This window comes from Mizuhopecten yessoensis, unplaced genomic scaffold, assembly GCF_002113885.1.
Source record: "Mizuhopecten yessoensis strain PY_sf001 unplaced genomic scaffold, ASM211388v2 scaffold9331, whole genome shotgun sequence".
Taxonomy (NCBI): Eukaryota; Metazoa; Mollusca; class Bivalvia; order Pectinida; family Pectinidae; genus Mizuhopecten; species Mizuhopecten yessoensis.
The window spans coordinates 466,716-483,554 of NW_018407994.1; the positions used below are offsets into that span (position 1 = coordinate 466,716).

At 35.5% G+C, this 16,839-nt stretch overlaps 1 protein-coding gene across 1 annotated transcript in view; it reads right to left on the reverse strand.

Moving 5' to 3' along the window:
- Nucleotides 1-6,911: 6,911 nt before the first annotated feature.
- The window catches only part of LOC110457821 (proline dehydrogenase 1, mitochondrial-like), a 24,748-nt gene continuing 14,820 nt past the window's right edge, over nt 6,912-16,839 (reverse strand). Inside the window, exons 8-14 of the mRNA XM_021509248.1 lie at nt 16,073-16,154; nt 11,517-11,609; nt 10,933-11,079; nt 9,417-9,512; nt 9,074-9,258; nt 7,645-7,733; nt 6,912-7,394 (exon numbers count right to left, since the gene is read on the reverse strand). Of these exons, the coding sequence (XP_021364923.1) occupies nt 7,192-7,394; nt 7,645-7,733; nt 9,074-9,258; nt 9,417-9,512; nt 10,933-11,079; nt 11,517-11,609; nt 16,073-16,154 (895 nt within the window). The 3' untranslated portion in view covers nt 6,912-7,191. The remainder of the gene's footprint in view (nt 7,395-7,644; nt 7,734-9,073; nt 9,259-9,416; nt 9,513-10,932; nt 11,080-11,516; nt 11,610-16,072; nt 16,155-16,839) is intronic.

The window sequence follows — 16,839 nt, forward strand, 5'->3', positions numbered from 1 at the left end:
AATTATGATGCATATATGTCAAAGAGATTCTTGCATCCAACTGTAAACAATAAAAAAATAAAAACAAGTGATTGATGGACATATTTTAACACGTGTGGTGGTTCATGATAGAAGGAAAGGAGAAAACAAAACTTAACAGCTAACTATCAACAGTTAAACAATTCGCATGTTAAAAAGAACCAGGTAAGCCTAATCTAATTTGAGATTCACGAGCCTAGCTTTGAAGAAGTTGAAAGTGTACGAGAACAAAGCGACGATTGGTTCTAATTTCCCTGGTGTCTATTCAATCCAAGTTCTCGCTAAATTAATAGAAAACCCGTAATATACTAAACACTTAAAACGCTCTGCAATAAACAGTAAAATGAACTGATAATGAAATGAAAGCATATATTTTGCTATGCTGGCAAAAAAATAAAATTTCAACATCTTTGTATCCGATTATATATATATACCTTTGTATATAAATGTGGATTATATAAACTAATAACGTCATTATTTTAACGATATTTACAACACTCAATAAGATATATTTCGGATATTATAGTAAATATTATGCTCAATATATTTATAATAAGTGATGTCATACCTAGCAATATCTATTTACTAAGTTGATATGTATGCATATACTAGAAAGACACACATTAATATTTACTAGATATTTGCTGAATTTAGCGTTATATAAGTACCAACACATCCACTAAACCAGGAAGGGTACGGAACAGAACTCGGCTGATTTTCTTAGATGCCGAGTAGTTGACCGCCAAAAAGGGTACGACGAATAATAATTGAAGAATTTGATCCCGAAATCATATGAGCGGAAACAAGAAAAAAACAACTGTATTTTAAAAATCATACTTTGCCAGAAAATATCATATACATGTATGTGTTTGTATATTTATATATCACATTTAAGGATTGTCTAAATTCATAATGTAAATATATTATATAAACAAGACAAATTACAATACTATTCTTTGTATACATGTTTAAAGTAAAACGTTCAGATCGTTGTCAATTGATGTGCATCCGAACTTTAAAAAGGACGCATAATAGAATCGAAAAAAAATAACAGCCAAAAAGGTGCATATAATGGATACTTTGTATTAATAGTAACGCAAACAATAGCTTGTTGATGTCAACAAACTTGAATTCCGTCTTTGCGTATTGCAGAGTTATCTTCTCTTGGGAGAAGTCATTGATTGTTACGTCACTTGGTTGAGAGAGTAACGTCATCAATTTTTGAGAAAATGACGTAATTTTCTGGCACAAACCAATGACGTAACAATCAATACCTGCTCCCAAGAGAAGATAACTCTGCAATACGCAAAGACGGAATAGCTCCTCCAACAACATATATCGTTGATAACCTCAAAAGAAATCGAAAAATAATGCATTACTCCTTTTCAATGGTATCTTGTTGATCACGTGAATGAAATATGCCCAAATACTGACTATAAGTATGAGGTGACCACGTGGGCCTGAAAAGTGGAGACAAGAACAAAACAATGCAAATTGTAAACATAAATGGACTTCAAATTTTTGACAAAGAATCTAAACCAAAAATAAGATATTTTCGACATGGATTTTTTTTGTTTGTTTGATTTTGTTTAACGTCCTATTAACAGCTAAGGTCATTTAAGGACGGCCTCACCTGTGTGCAAGATGCATGCGTGTAGTGTATGTGTGTGTATTTTGGGAGGCTGCGATATGTTCGTGTTTGTCTCCTTGTGATAGCGCGGAACTGATGCCGACTTTATAGTGCTACCTCACTGAGACATACTGCCGAAGACACCCAGCAGGCCGCCCCACCCGGTCACATTATACTGACAACGGGCGAACCAGTCGTCCCACTCCTAATTTGCTGAGCGTTAAGCAGGAGTAGAAACTACCATTTTTAAAGACTTTGGTATGTCTCGGCCAGGGGACAAAACCCAAAACCTTCCTCACAGGGGCGAACGCTCAACAAATGGCCAAAAGTGAGGCATTGTCAAGGGAGACATTAGGAAGAAGAAAGTTATTTAGAAAGGAGAGAAGAGATAAGGTCCCAAATTTAGTCGCCTCTTTCGACATGGAAACCATACATTTGATAAATAAGTTTAATGCATGTCGTATGGAAACATATTTAATAATGACTTTGACCTATAAATGTGGAATGGTTTACTTGTTTTTTTGTAAATATTTTGGCTTTTTGTAGTGAGCATTATTGGAAAGATGTTAGAAATATGGAAACTTGACAAAGAAGAGACAGATATTGCGAAAAATAGTGTTATCAATGAGCAATGTGTCATATCGATTTTGAATGAAACATCACAGAAACCAATTCATTACGCAGCGATAATGGGAGGTAATGATTATACTCCAAGCAGTAAGTGTAAACCGTTAACAGTAGAACTGGAAACACAATGAAGCGTGAGGCAATGATTAAAGTTTGTTCAAATCATTTTTCAATTATCTTTTCCCATCACTAGTAGAAAATCCATCGCTAGGAGGTTTAAAAGGTGGGTTTTCCCCGGGTTATCATGTTTCCTCCCACATTAAGATCCCCCGCACGCTAACATCCGGGCAAACAAGAGTGATTATATCAGTTGTAATAACCTGTTTCATAATTGTTGTAAACTTAAGTTTATGTTATGTATGGGTATTTAGAGATTGTTTTTCGAACATGTTTGGCAAGTTCTACGCCTGCAAAATTGGAGAATACTACTTAAGTAACACAGTTCAAAATGAAAGCAACTAAATAAAACATTCCAGCTAGGCATTGGATACTTTTCTAAATTGTCAGAATTATCGCTAGTGTTTGAATTTAACTAGATATTGGAGACCGATGATACCAGAAATGCTATTCCGTCTTTGCGTATTGCAGAGTTATCTTCTCCTGGGAGCAGGCGTTGATTGTTACGTCATTGGTTTGTGTGAGAAAATTATGTCGTTTTCTCAAAATTTGATGACGTTACTCTCACAAACAAGTGACGTAACAATCAATACCTGCTCCCAAGAGAAGATAACTCTGCAATACGCAAAGACGGAATAATGTCAACAAGATAATGAGTATTACTGTTGCATTCCATTGTATAATATACACAGAATTTCGAACAAAATCTGTAGTAAATTTCACCCTTAATTGGCATGAAAAAATATATAAAATAATCTACAAAATATAAAAAGCATTGCAACAAAGAGCTCTTCTACCTGGACTTCATATTCAGTAATAAGGACAAACCTATAATATACATCGTTGTAAGCTTTTTAGCTTTTGGAGATGTCACACGTACTGTATACATTTCACACTTGTTGATTTGCTCCCAAATGATCAGTAAAAGTTCACATATTTGAAAAACACATGTGGTGTCCATGGTACTAATTGTAAAAAGAGGGCCGGAATTTGGCCCTGTTGGTAATGTTATGGTTGTTCAGTAAGTTTTAAAGCTGTTTAGGCTCATTGCTGTAGCAATCATTTCCAGTAGACTGTTCCATGTTGTCATTGTTCTATTGCTGAAGACATTTATGTTTACTTCAAGGCGAAACGGTTTCTTGAAAAGCTTTTTTGGATGCCCCCTGGTCCCCATATTTGATGCTGGTTTAAGCATATGTTCATGGTCTACATGGTCGATATTACAGATTTCTACGAGGTCGGTTCTACCCCTTCTATATTCGAGTGTAGGCAGTCCCAGTGTTCGTAGCCTTTCATCGTATGGTAGATTTGATATATATTTTTGATCCGATTTGTAGCCCTTCTTTGCACACTTTCAATGAAGATTTTGTTTTTGATAATAGCTTGACAGACGCAACAAATTGATACAACAGATTTCTAGCACTTCTGAGATTCATGATTACACACATTGTATTGAAAATTAGAAAAGCAACATACTTCCATTAAATTATACTTCAATAAAAAAAAGAGTTCCTTTTCGGTATGTTTCCTTTTATGATTGTGGACCAGCAAATGTTAATGCAGGCCTTAAAGGTCTTTGCCATGACTCGCAAGGAAACAAAATCAAACCTTGAGGCATGTTCTTATTTTATAAACGAACAACCCTAGTTCAACAGGCCCACCTGTATGGGATGCAATAAAGAAACTGACACCGGTTTTCTTTCTGTTTGACATTTGTGAAGGAAGACGGTTTCTTCAACAAAATTGAGGCCTAAGCAGAACCTACTGATGACTTCTGTTGTGTTTGATTAGCATCATTGAATAAACAGCTTGAGTAAATATTTTTCTGAAGTCAATACACATTAAGCATCTAATAATGTTTCTTATGATGGTCTATAGCTTTTCATTTGTACAAAATTTACTGCATGCTAATTATACAAACTCTATTACATTCTAGTGACAAAACAACTTTTTTCCATCCATAAAACCGATTATTGCACGCGCACAACAGAAGAGCATTAATGTTGGTAAACATCCCTACTGTATAACACCGATTACAAATATCTGTGGTTTGTGGAGTTATTTACACAGCAAAAAATGCAAACCAATAATAAATGTAAAATCAAGGAACCGGTAAATGCTCTTCACAGTAAGTGTGAACAAAAAAGCAAATCAAACTATCAAATAGCATTGTGATACCGAAAAACATCCAATAAAATCGATTTAAAATCATTTAAAATCATAAACCCATTTAGGTCACATTTGATTTATGAAGAATTTCAATATATATCGTAAAGGTATATCCTTCTTCCTTTGACATTCCTCTCCCTTCCATGCAAGTTTTGATTTATTGGTAGCACATTTGAAAGGTACACACAAATTGATGACACATTTGAAAGGTACACACAAATTGATGACACATTTTAAAGGTACACATGATTTGATGACACATTTGAAAGGTACACACAAATTGATGACACATTTGAAAGGTACACACAAATTGATGACACATTTTAAATGTATACACGAAATTGACGACACATTTGAAAGCTACACAAGAATGCATACATTGACAACATTCTAGTGACATTTTTTTATGAATTGTTTGCCAATATTACCGTAATTTCCTACGGATAGCCTGCTACACCGTATAGCCCGCACAGCCTCAAATTAGCAGCATATGTATAAAATGTTAACAGATAGCCCGCACCGACATATACCCCGACTTATACAGCGGACAATTCTGTTAACAGCTGTTTATTGCTGAATTTAAAGGGGGTCCTACATATAGTGCTATAGATTCATGAAACAAACGAACTTGTCAGTCATATCTCATACTACAGTCGGACAAGCACGTAGATGAACATAGAGGGAGCTATTACTTATAAAAATCATAGAATTCAGTGCAATTTACTGTTAAACCAAACACTAATTTATACAACAAGGGGCAGATACTGTATACCAGGAAGCTTTTGTTCAGTCAAAAGTTTGCCCTTGTTAATCCTTTCAACCCTAGGTTACTTTAGTAGACTCTACCATACATTTATTTGGATGAGTCAATTTTGGTCTACAGTGGTGAAAGGGTTAAGTTTGACCTTCACATGTAAGAACTATGACTAGTATGTTGTGTGGTTATTTTTGTTTTTGTGATAATTTTCCCCTCGTGAGGGAGGGTGAAAAAACAGCGTTTAACATTGGCAAACAGTGAAGCTTGTTCTAACATATTAATTTAACAAACAATTCTATTTTTGACTGAAGAAAAGATTAAGAGAAAAAACAGAATTGGTTTCTCATTTCCCTGTTAACACTGGGAAAGCATGATGTGATGTAAACATTATCACAAACTGATTCAAGTTGACAAAATAATAATAAAAAAAATCCTTATCTCATTGACTTAGAAGACTCATGACAATTCTAAGATAAATATATTCTTGTAGGTATATGTAAAAATCACTACCAAACTACTGTCTACATTTTCTTCAAGGTCCTGAAATAATCTGGCTTGATATCTTAAGTTTGACCGTTTTTGAAAGAAAAAATGGTTTCATTTCAAATGAAAAGCTTAACTTTTATGTAAACTGTTAAAAAGATCACCAACTACCCCAAAAAAGCTTAATGACTAAAGAAAAGCACATAGCGTTATCACACATCTAAAGTGTGTTATAACTTGTACAGTTCAAAATCAATAAACAATAAATATACAATCATGCACATCATCCTCTTAAGACAAATTGTTAGTTTGCCCTCAAGTTCTGTTCAAAATAGAAGATTTTGGTGATACGTTGTCTTCCCTTAACCACTTGTATCATTCAATCAACATAATATATGTTTTTCAGGAAAAAAAAACCATGCAAGTGACAACAACAATAACATTGGGAATGTTTGTAAACCACAAAATACAATAATCTGAAATAATCTGGCAATTTCAGTTCATATCAATTTTATGTCCACTTTTCATGTCTTAAACCATGAAATGTTCCTGGTATTTGGTGGTTTTTCTAGTTGTATTTTCTGCAACTAGTCTTCAAGATTTCAGACCTTGTGATTCATGTGAGGAAACATTTGAAATATTTGAATATTTTTAAATATTTGAAATATTTGACACATTTGACCCTTGACTTTGAATATCGGTTGATGTAATTAAGTTAAACAATGTTGATAGATGGCACTTACCATGTCAAATATCATGACCAGAGGCCTTATAGGTCTTAAGAAGAAGTCATTAAAAGTAAATAAATGATCAAAAAGTCACTATTACCTGACAGAAACTCTTTGTTACTGGTGAACCAAACATCATATCGCATGTATTTCATTTAGATGGTTTTTAACAACACAGTGCTTATCTTATAGGGATGATTACGAAAGTCTCCCAAATGGGGAAAAGATTTTCCAAGTGCAAGGTGAGAATTTGTTACACAAAAGTATTATCAATATCAACTTGGGGGAAGTACAGAAAAAATATCTGTAAAATTTGAGCAAATTTGACACAAAAGATGTTTCAGCACTTTATGTTGATATGACACATCAATCAATCAGAATCAATGGTGGCCGTCTTTAATTTGGTTCGTGTCAAAACAACCATGATATCAAAAGTTTTGGTGGCCATCTTATATATGTATCTTGTATAAATCTTTTCTTTTCGTGATGATTATAAAATAATATAATTAATATCAGCAGTTAGTAAAAACAGCTAAGCCCCATCACTTGGGAGACTTACTTAGCTCCAAAAACAACAGATTGAGTACAACTATATATCTATATATCTACGAAACATTTACCAACATATTGAGCAGCACATCCTACGTGTATAGATAGTGTTATTAGGAGGGGATATGCTTTGCCGGATTGTATACAAGCTGGCCGGATAAAATTCTCCTCTTCAATTCACTTGCCAGAAGTTTTTTCTCCTTTTTCACTTTCTTCAAGATGCCACGATTCTCCATCGCTCGACGAGACAAGTAGGGAAGCACCTCCTCTACTGGGCCATAGGGTACGTACTTATAAACAGAGTAACCGGCCTGACCTGTTCATCGTGAATTGAACACAAAATTAATGTATTATTTAGAAGTAAGTGGATTATGAATTGTGATAGTTCACTCACACAAATGTATTCATTTAAGGCGAGTTCACATTGACTTAATTTCTAATTTCAATTTGATCACCAAAATCATGAACATATAATACTTATATACCTGCATTAAGAACAAAGACATTCATGTAGGCCTACACCCTAGATACTTTTCACAGCAATATATTTCTCTGATGTCCCTTACCTAAAGGGAAACTGACTTGATCACACATGCCCAGCAGCTGGCCGAAACAGATGAGGCGATCAGCTGGCCGGATTTGAAACTCCTTCATCCTGTAATATACAAAAGTCACCTTTTTAGTGTTTTTATCTTTGCATAAAGATTTTGTTCTGTCATGTCGCAACAGAGATGATTATGTAAATATGAAGGGGGACATTCGTCCTCGGGAAACTTGATTTATCTTGAGGAAACAAATATTCATGTTTCCTACTACATCAGTTAAGATCATTTAGACTACTAATTACTTGCAGCTATCCTTTGAAGTTGTGAAGAACACATGTACATCCCGCATCAGAGATCTTCAAATGAGGCTTCAAGAGAAAAAAATCACTGTATGACAGAAACTCAATTGCACGAGGGAGACTCACTTGTATGGGGAATACACGGCGCTTTGTCCCCTGGTCATGTGATATATTTAAACCAATCAGACATAATGTAGCACAGATGATCTAGTGTATAATAGGAAACAAGAGGCCCAGAGGGCCTGCATCTCTCATTGGGTATTTAAACAATTGTAGCATTACATTCGAAGCACTTTTATACATTTAAGCAAGCAATGTGCACATAATTGAACAAATAAAAGGGTGGTATTTAAATGACGTCTTTGCAAGGATTCTAAAATGCAGACGTGAAGAGGTGAGTTTTGATGTCCCTCTTGAACTTGGCATTTGACTTTCTAATAGCAGATGGTAAGCTATTCCACAACGTAGCCAAAACCCTCCCAAAGCATTTGTTTCCGTAGGTCACAGTACCAGATTTTGGGACACACAACAAAGATTCTGACTCTGACCGCAGTGATCGTGACGGCTGCTACAGGGTAACAAGCTCCTATCAAGTCGCCCTAAATCTACATTTGTACATCCTGCCACCATGATGTAAGAACTTACAAAACAATAAATTTAGTAGAAAACATCATGAAACCTACCACATGTGAAGCTGAAAATACTTACTTTTCTTGACCACCTGGTTCTGCCAGGTTTTTTAAGTGGGAATTCAAGTCTTTTCTAAATAATTTTTTATCACCTATGAATATTTCAATTTTTACTGTGGATTGACACTGAACTGTATAATTTACTTGATTACAATAATTAATGAATAAGTTCCAATCTATATAAATTATTTGTTGATGAAATGATATACAAATCACTCTAGAAACAAAGCCTACTGACAGTAAACATGTGTGACTTACTTTTCTACGGTATATCTGACTGTATCCTCATTGTGACTGGCGACCATCACTGCCATCTTGCCACGTTCTCTCTCCTACTGACAGTAAACATGTGTGACTTACTTTTCTACGGTATATCTGACTGTATCCTCATTGTGACTAGCGACCATCACTGCGATCTTGCCACATTCTCTCTCCTACTGACAGTAAACATGGCTGACTTACTTTTCTACGGTATATCTGACTGTATCCTCATTGTGACTGGCGACCATCACTGCGATCTTGCCGCGTTCTCTACAGTTGATCTGTTTCATCACTTCCTCCAGGGTATGATGGTACATGTCTGACGTAGCCTCGTAGGAAGGATTGATGGGGTCCTCATATCCAATCTCGGCTGCTCGATCTCTCTCCTGGTGCAATCAAATAGACATTTCATTTATTCTCCTTAAATTTTCTTAAATCTTTCTCCAGTGTTAGAAAAAACATACATCTCACACAGTCAGTGAAACGAAAGTCTTATATATAAAACCGAACTCATTTGACAATGAAAGTGTATAAACTACTGTACCTGCTCCATGTATGCTCCACGAACCAACTTGGCCCCGAAGTAGAAGTCCTCTCGACGTGCCAAGTCCATGTCTAAACAGGCGTTATTGTACGCACTCTGTAAAAATACATCAGCACTCCGTGTGATCATAGCCAATGGTAGACACATAGCATTAAGAAAAGAGTACCATCAATATATGAAGTATTTTTACCATGTCTGTTTCTGCAGATGTGTTCCAAATAAAACATACTTTGTTGTGCATTTTACAGAATTATAATTGCTCCAAATCTTAGTGTTTGGAAACAAAAATACATCTATAAAAACATACATAAAAAATAAATTCTAGGGGCAAAAGCCTGGACCTATATTATATACTGCCAATTTTACACTTAACCAATGTTGTTATACAAGAATTGTAAATTCACAAAATCAAGATGAAAGATGAATAACTTGCAAATTTTAGTAACTCTTTGCTTTATCTTGACTTTATCTTGAAAAACAGCTCTATAGCTAAATGGTATTAATTAGATTTGTATCTCCTCCTATCTTTGTTATAAAGATGTGAAAGATCCTCATTTTTTCTGAGCTCAAAATCAAACTAATTTTTAATGTTATTTTTTAAAAGATTTCCCTTGTTTACCAAACCTTTCACTAAGAGGCTTTTATCAAATTTTGCCAGTGAGATTTTGGAGTCTATCAACTTGATAAAACTCATATGTCTATTCACACCAGGACAGATATCAGAAATGATATATCAGAAATGATATCTGTCACAATTCTTTTGATTCACTGCAATTAAATCTGCAGGTTTTTTAGTCAGATGCAAGCGAACTGCTGGTAGAGTGAAATGAAATGTGGGTACAACTTTGCTACGTACACTTAGATATTTACTCAACCATACAATGGACTACATTTTATATGTAAATCTTAACAGATAATAGCAGAAAATACTAAAAACTTTACTGAAAATTATGCACTTATCTGACCTTTGACCCTGAGTTCAAGGTCACATTAACCAACTACCAATACACACCATACCTTCTGTGGGTGATGATGGAATTTATTCAAGTTTCATCAAGATATCATAAATACATATCGATCTCATGGAGCTGACATGGAATAAGAGAAAATCAAGCAATAATTTGACCTTTGATGATGATCACAGTAACCCAATCATGGTACATGTACTAGGTATAACTACTGTTGGTGATGCATTTACACACACACCGTATCAATGTTCATACAGATATTTCCCTTGTGTATAACACACAAATGTTTGTGTGGACTTTCCTTCGTGGTTAGAAGATTGTTTTGTGGTACAAACTTTCGTGGATATCTTTTATTAATAAATAGTAGACACGTATATCATTCCAATTTGTTGCGTTTATTTTCGTGGTTCAATAGCAACCACGAAAACCACAAATGTTTATACACAACGAACATTTCACATTATACAGTATATAAATTCCACAACAAATAAGAGTTCCACAGACTTATGTACTTTTGGTTTTCTACGAGAAGCAAGCAATGACAGTACCTTTAGGTAGCACTGGTAGGTGTTGAAGATCACAGTCTGTTCCCTGTTGAACCGCCTCATCATTTCCATACACAGGCGACTGATGGCTGGCTGGAAATAGGTCTGCTCAGCATCAACCATCACTCTCACCCCCTTCTCTGTCGCATACTGTAGGTCAACAAGGAAACACAATTTATAACCAACACCAATTTTTATAGAGTCATTGAAAGTTAGTAAGAAAGTATCTTGAAGATCCTGCTCAACTCAATCAAAAACCTCAATCAAACCTCTTATTAAGCTGCTTTCTTTTCAAAAAATAATTTTTGTGTTGTAATATATTGTTCTGTTGATGAATATTTTTTAAAACAGAGATATTGAAGTTAATTTTTACATACACTTGTATGCAAGTGAACATATTTTTTAGCATGACAATGATGTTTTCACCTTGAATACATGGCAAGGTTTTTTCACCTGAAAACAATTGCATGACAATTATATTTCACCTTGGAATTATTGCTATGTCAATCATGTTTTCACCTCGAAAACTTTGACATGGCAATGGTGTTCTCACCCGAAAAACAGTAACATAGCAATTGGTTTTGTACCTTGGCAATAGTATTGAGGCGTCCTAACATGTTTTTCATCTGTTCCTCTTCCTCTACAGATAGAGATGTCACTAAAGGCTCCAGTTGCCCTGTCTGTACAAACGTCCAAATTAATTAGACATGAAGTTCACACATATGTTGGTAAAAAGTAAACATATACTTTTGTTATAGATAAAACACATGACCATGGCTTATTGACTGAACACCAGTGTTTTGAAGAGACGATAAAGATCTCCTAAACTGAAAAATCTTCAAAGTTTGCGAATTCATTTAAGGCTTCCAACATAATATGAAATTGTTGCGATGCATTCTTGAACAACATGCATCAAATTCATAAAGGGGTATAACTCAAATAATTACTGTTTGATAACCGAGACTATAAAAGTAGTAAGATGTGAAAATAGACTCTCAGGGCTTTAAGCAGACTTGCATGGCCCTGTTATATTAAACAAACTACCATATAGCAGGATATTTCCAAGATTTTGCGATTTGATAACGTGATCGCAAAAATATGATAGGCCGTATAATAAGACAAGGGATAAAAATAAAATGATAAACTTCGCCATAATGTCATCTTTAAAAAGCGAGTGTGTGGTTGTAACAATTAATTTTTAAAGAGTATATCACACATGTACCGGCAAGTTTTGTCGATGATAACAAGATACACTTACTATTTGACACTCTATATGCTAGGTGTCCTGTCTCTTTGCTAAAAACTGTCACATGTCTAGATTATGAAATTGTATATATTTTTTTTAAATATTTTTGTCCAAATTGTGAAAACTTTAAGCCAGCGTAAATAACCCAGAAAGAAAAAAAAAATGATATAAAGAAGGTTAATTAAAAAGGGAGAAAGATTTGTGGCATTTATATAGCGCCCTATATAATTTGTAAAATTACTCTAAGGCGCTTTACAACATATGGATAATAGTAATAGTTATAATTGTGAAAACAAACAACAAAGGCTTGCAATCACTTTCATACATTTAACAAGCAATGTGCACATAATTGAACAAATAAAAGGGTGGTATTTACATGACGTCTTTGCAAAGATTCTAAAATGCAGACGTGAAGAGGTGAGTTTTTATGTCCCTCTTGAACTTGGCCAGGGTATTTGACTTCCTAATAGCAGATGGTAAGCTATTCCACAACGTAGCCGAAACCCTCCCAAAGCATCTGTTTCCGTAGGTCACAGTACGAGATTTTGGGACACACAACAAAGATTCTGACTCCGACCGCAGTGATCTTGACGGCTGATACAGGGTAACAAGTTCCTGTAGGTACTGAGGAGCTGTTCCATTCAGTGCCTTGTATGTGTATACCAGAATTTTGTACTGCGACCTGTATCGTACAGGTAACCAGTGCAACGAATAAAGCGCAGGTGTGATGTGCTCTCTCTTTCGAGTACGAGTAACTAGCCGTGCTGCAGTGTTCTGGACCCTCTGCAGACGACTAGTTAGTTTGTCAGATATACCACAGAGCAGGGCGTTACCATAATCCAACCGAGAGGTAACAAGTGAATGCACCAAAATCTTGCATGCATCTGCAGTTAGAAACTGCCGAATACAGCCGATGTTCCTGATCTGGTAGTAACAGGATTTGGCAATAGCGTTCACTTGTTTCTCCATGTTCAGAGAACTGTCAAAGTATACCCCTAGGTTTTTAACAGCTGGAACAGTCTCAATAGTTCTGGCACCAACCTTGAGCTGGAGAGCCATTGTTTGCTGACACTTTGGGGAAAAGACGATTAGTTCCGTCTTTTCCTGATTAAGTTTAAGCATGTTGGCGTTCATCCAGATACTGATATCTGTCAGACAAGCTTCCAGACTTTCTGAGACTGTATTCCAACTGTCCTGTGGTTTTATGACCATGTAAATTTGTGTGTCATCAGCATAGCAATGATAGCGAAGGCTATGGCGACGACAAATCTCTCCAATCGGTTTGGAGTACATACAATATTTTCGTGGTCCTAACACCGACCCTTGAGCAACCCCAAAATCTAGTACTTTGTCATGTGAGGTGGCAGATCCGATGGCAACACACTGTCGTCGTTCACTCAGGTATGACTGTATCCAGCATAGTGCGGTATCAGTCACTCCATAAGAGTGTTCCAGACGTTTATAAAGTATGCCATGGTCGATGGTTATATGCTTTAGGACTTTAGTTTCTGATAGTCAATTGGTTAAAATGCATTTTAAAAAGTAAAAGATGAGCTACAAGTTAATAATATTCAAATAAAGTTTGAAAAAATCAAACTATTTGAAGCACTTTTTTAAATATTCATTGATTCATTGCAGAAAGTCAAACAAAGTAAAAATATTGCCATTTCATCCCGACTCACCAGTGGCACTAAAATTGAAAAATGAAAATCCAAGTCTAAAAATATTCTAAAATAATAAGTATAATACAAGTTCTATTGAATAACTTGTGTTATTTAAGGAACAACCTTTATTTGGAACTACCTAGGCCAAATTGCACATTTACTGCATGAGTTACCTCCCCTGGCACAAGTAACAATCAAGTTACAGACCCCATCGACCTTTTGACCTGCACTAGAAGTGACCTTTTCAATACATATCTTGGCACGGTGAAAGTCAAAATAATATACAATATTTATATAGTGCCCTATATAATTTGTAAAATAAGCGTTTTACAACATATGGATAATAGTATTAAGTCTAATTGATAAACACAAAAGGCATACATTAATTATCATTATACCTTGAGTAAGAAGATAAGAAGATAATCATCTCAATATGCATATAATTGAATATATAAAGGGTGGTGTGTGCAGGGCGTCTGTGCAAGGAGCCTAAAATGCAGACATGAAGAGGCGGGTCTTTATATGAAGCATATGTACAAATAAATAATAAGGGTAAAAGTGCCAACAAAACTCTTACGAGGTAATTACAAATGAAGAACTTTTGGCTACAATAGATAAAACAACTTTAAGGATAAGACAACGTTTTAATTGCTTAAGTTTATACATTATAAAGACATTGATATCTTTTTTCTATGTTACTGTAAAACACAAGGATCCAATTTCAAAGTAGGACGGTTTCTTCATTGACTAAATGGATACCAGGACTTAGATAGATCAACAACCTTCATGAGACTGACAATTTAAAACGATATCTAAATCAGTGGTACATTCATAATTATCACTTAAAGCTGAAATCTAAACATACATGTACTGAGATTCAAAATGATTGCCTTAATATGATACATATATACAGGTAGTTTACAAATATATATATAAATGTCCATTATCATATACGAAATTGGAAATATCCAGAAAAGAGTGAAAAGGGAGCTGAAGGAAGTTACATAATTAATAATAATAATTGTAATAATTGGAGGTTCTTATATACAGCTAACCAACAACCTAGTTCGTAGGTCGTCTGAGACCAAAGCGGTTCACAAATTATTATCCGTGGTTATAGGGCCTTTGCAACCAGCCAACATCTTTCTGAACTCCCTGGGGAGCATATAGCCGGTGCTGCCACTTCAGAGCTCACAGCTAGCATTCTACAATTCTAGCACTACCTAACCATGTACTCATTTACAGCTGAGTAGACTGGAACAAGCGGAGTAAAGCATCTTGCTCAAAGATACAACACAGTGCCGTGGCGTGGCTCGAACCCGCAACCCTTCGGTCACGAGCCCAGCTTCCTACCACTAGACTACTTTGCCTCCTGTACATAATACATGTATATTCATCATTATTTACATGCATTTGAGCTGCAAAGCATAACCTGGTGTAATGTGTTTTTTTAATTTGTATGAAACAACCATTGTAAGTATACTGAGGAGATGTGATGGTGAGAAAAGAAAGGGACAGTGCCCATATTGTATATCAAACCGTTTTGCTGTATCTAAGAACAGCTTTTTCAAGATATCATCCAATTAGAATTAGGATTTGTTTTCTAAACAGGATTGGTAATTTCCAAGTATAAAAACTTAGTAAATACACATGGTATAAGTTTGCTGGGCACAACGACCTTCAGTCAAGGAAAATGCCATCATCAAGTTTCAAATACATGTTAACAGAGGGATTAATTGTCCAGCCAAGATCCTATCAACAGACAAGACAGACTGTGGGACAACATGATTCCAGTATGCCCATCTTCACCCTATAATTGTCCTTATTCCTCTGTCTGTGGTTGTAATTATTATTGTAGTTGAATGGGGTTATATTTTACAAAGTATTCAGATGAATTTTGAATTTTAGGCATTTTATAGTGACAGTATGCCATAAACTTCTTCTATAGAATATACATACAGTGACTAAATATATGTCAGTACATTGTTTGGTTATCAGATGTTATGTAGTAGAATGAGTAATTGTGATAAAGATAGTGCCGTCACTGGGGCTCGAACCCAACACCCTTGGCTCTCCAGCCCGATGCTCTACCGCTGAGCTAAAGGGAAATTCCCTACAGCTGCGGCTTGTAAGGCAACCTAATCAATGCCATTCTTTTACAGTTAAAGCATGGATATTGGTACAGACATTATTCTTTCATCACATTGATTCACAATGATAAAAGACACCTCACCTCCTCGTTTGGCACCACAAACACCTTGGACAAGCTCATGTTGACCTCCAACAGGTTGTCCCAGTCTAGTAAGTCCACCTCACTGCAACAGATAGCAACATGATTACCATACTCACCTCACATGTCACATGATCATAACTCTAAACTCATCTCAAGTATCACATAATCATCTTTATGGCTTGCCTTGAATATCACAAAAACAGCTCTTTTACAATACCTCAAATATCACATGATCATCTGTTTAAACTGAAATTGAGGAACACATGATGGAATGGTATTAAGATAACTTACTACATTTGTATACAAGCCATTCGGATTGATAGGTCTCCCCTGTGCCCTGCTTTGACCATCAATGCACATGTCAAGTTTGGTTGGGGTAGCACTTATAGTTTCAGAGAAGCTAGCTTAAACGCAAAAACTTAATGTTGATGGAGATGCTGACAAAGTCAATGGACCATGAAAGGTAGGCCGCATCCAGCATTTGATGCATGGGTGAGATGTACTACCCAAAATACATCTATGGTCCAAGTTTGGTTGGTGTTCAGAGAAACTAGCTTAAACGCAAAATCTTAATGTTGATGTAGATGCTGACAAAGTCAATGGACCATGTAAGGTAGCCCGCATCCAGCATTTGATGCATGGGTGAGATGTACTACCCAAAATACATCTATGGTTCAAGTTTGGTTGGTGTTCAGAGAAACTAGCTTAAACGCAAAATCTTAATGTTGATGTAGATGCTGACAAAGTCAATGGACCTTGAAAGGTAG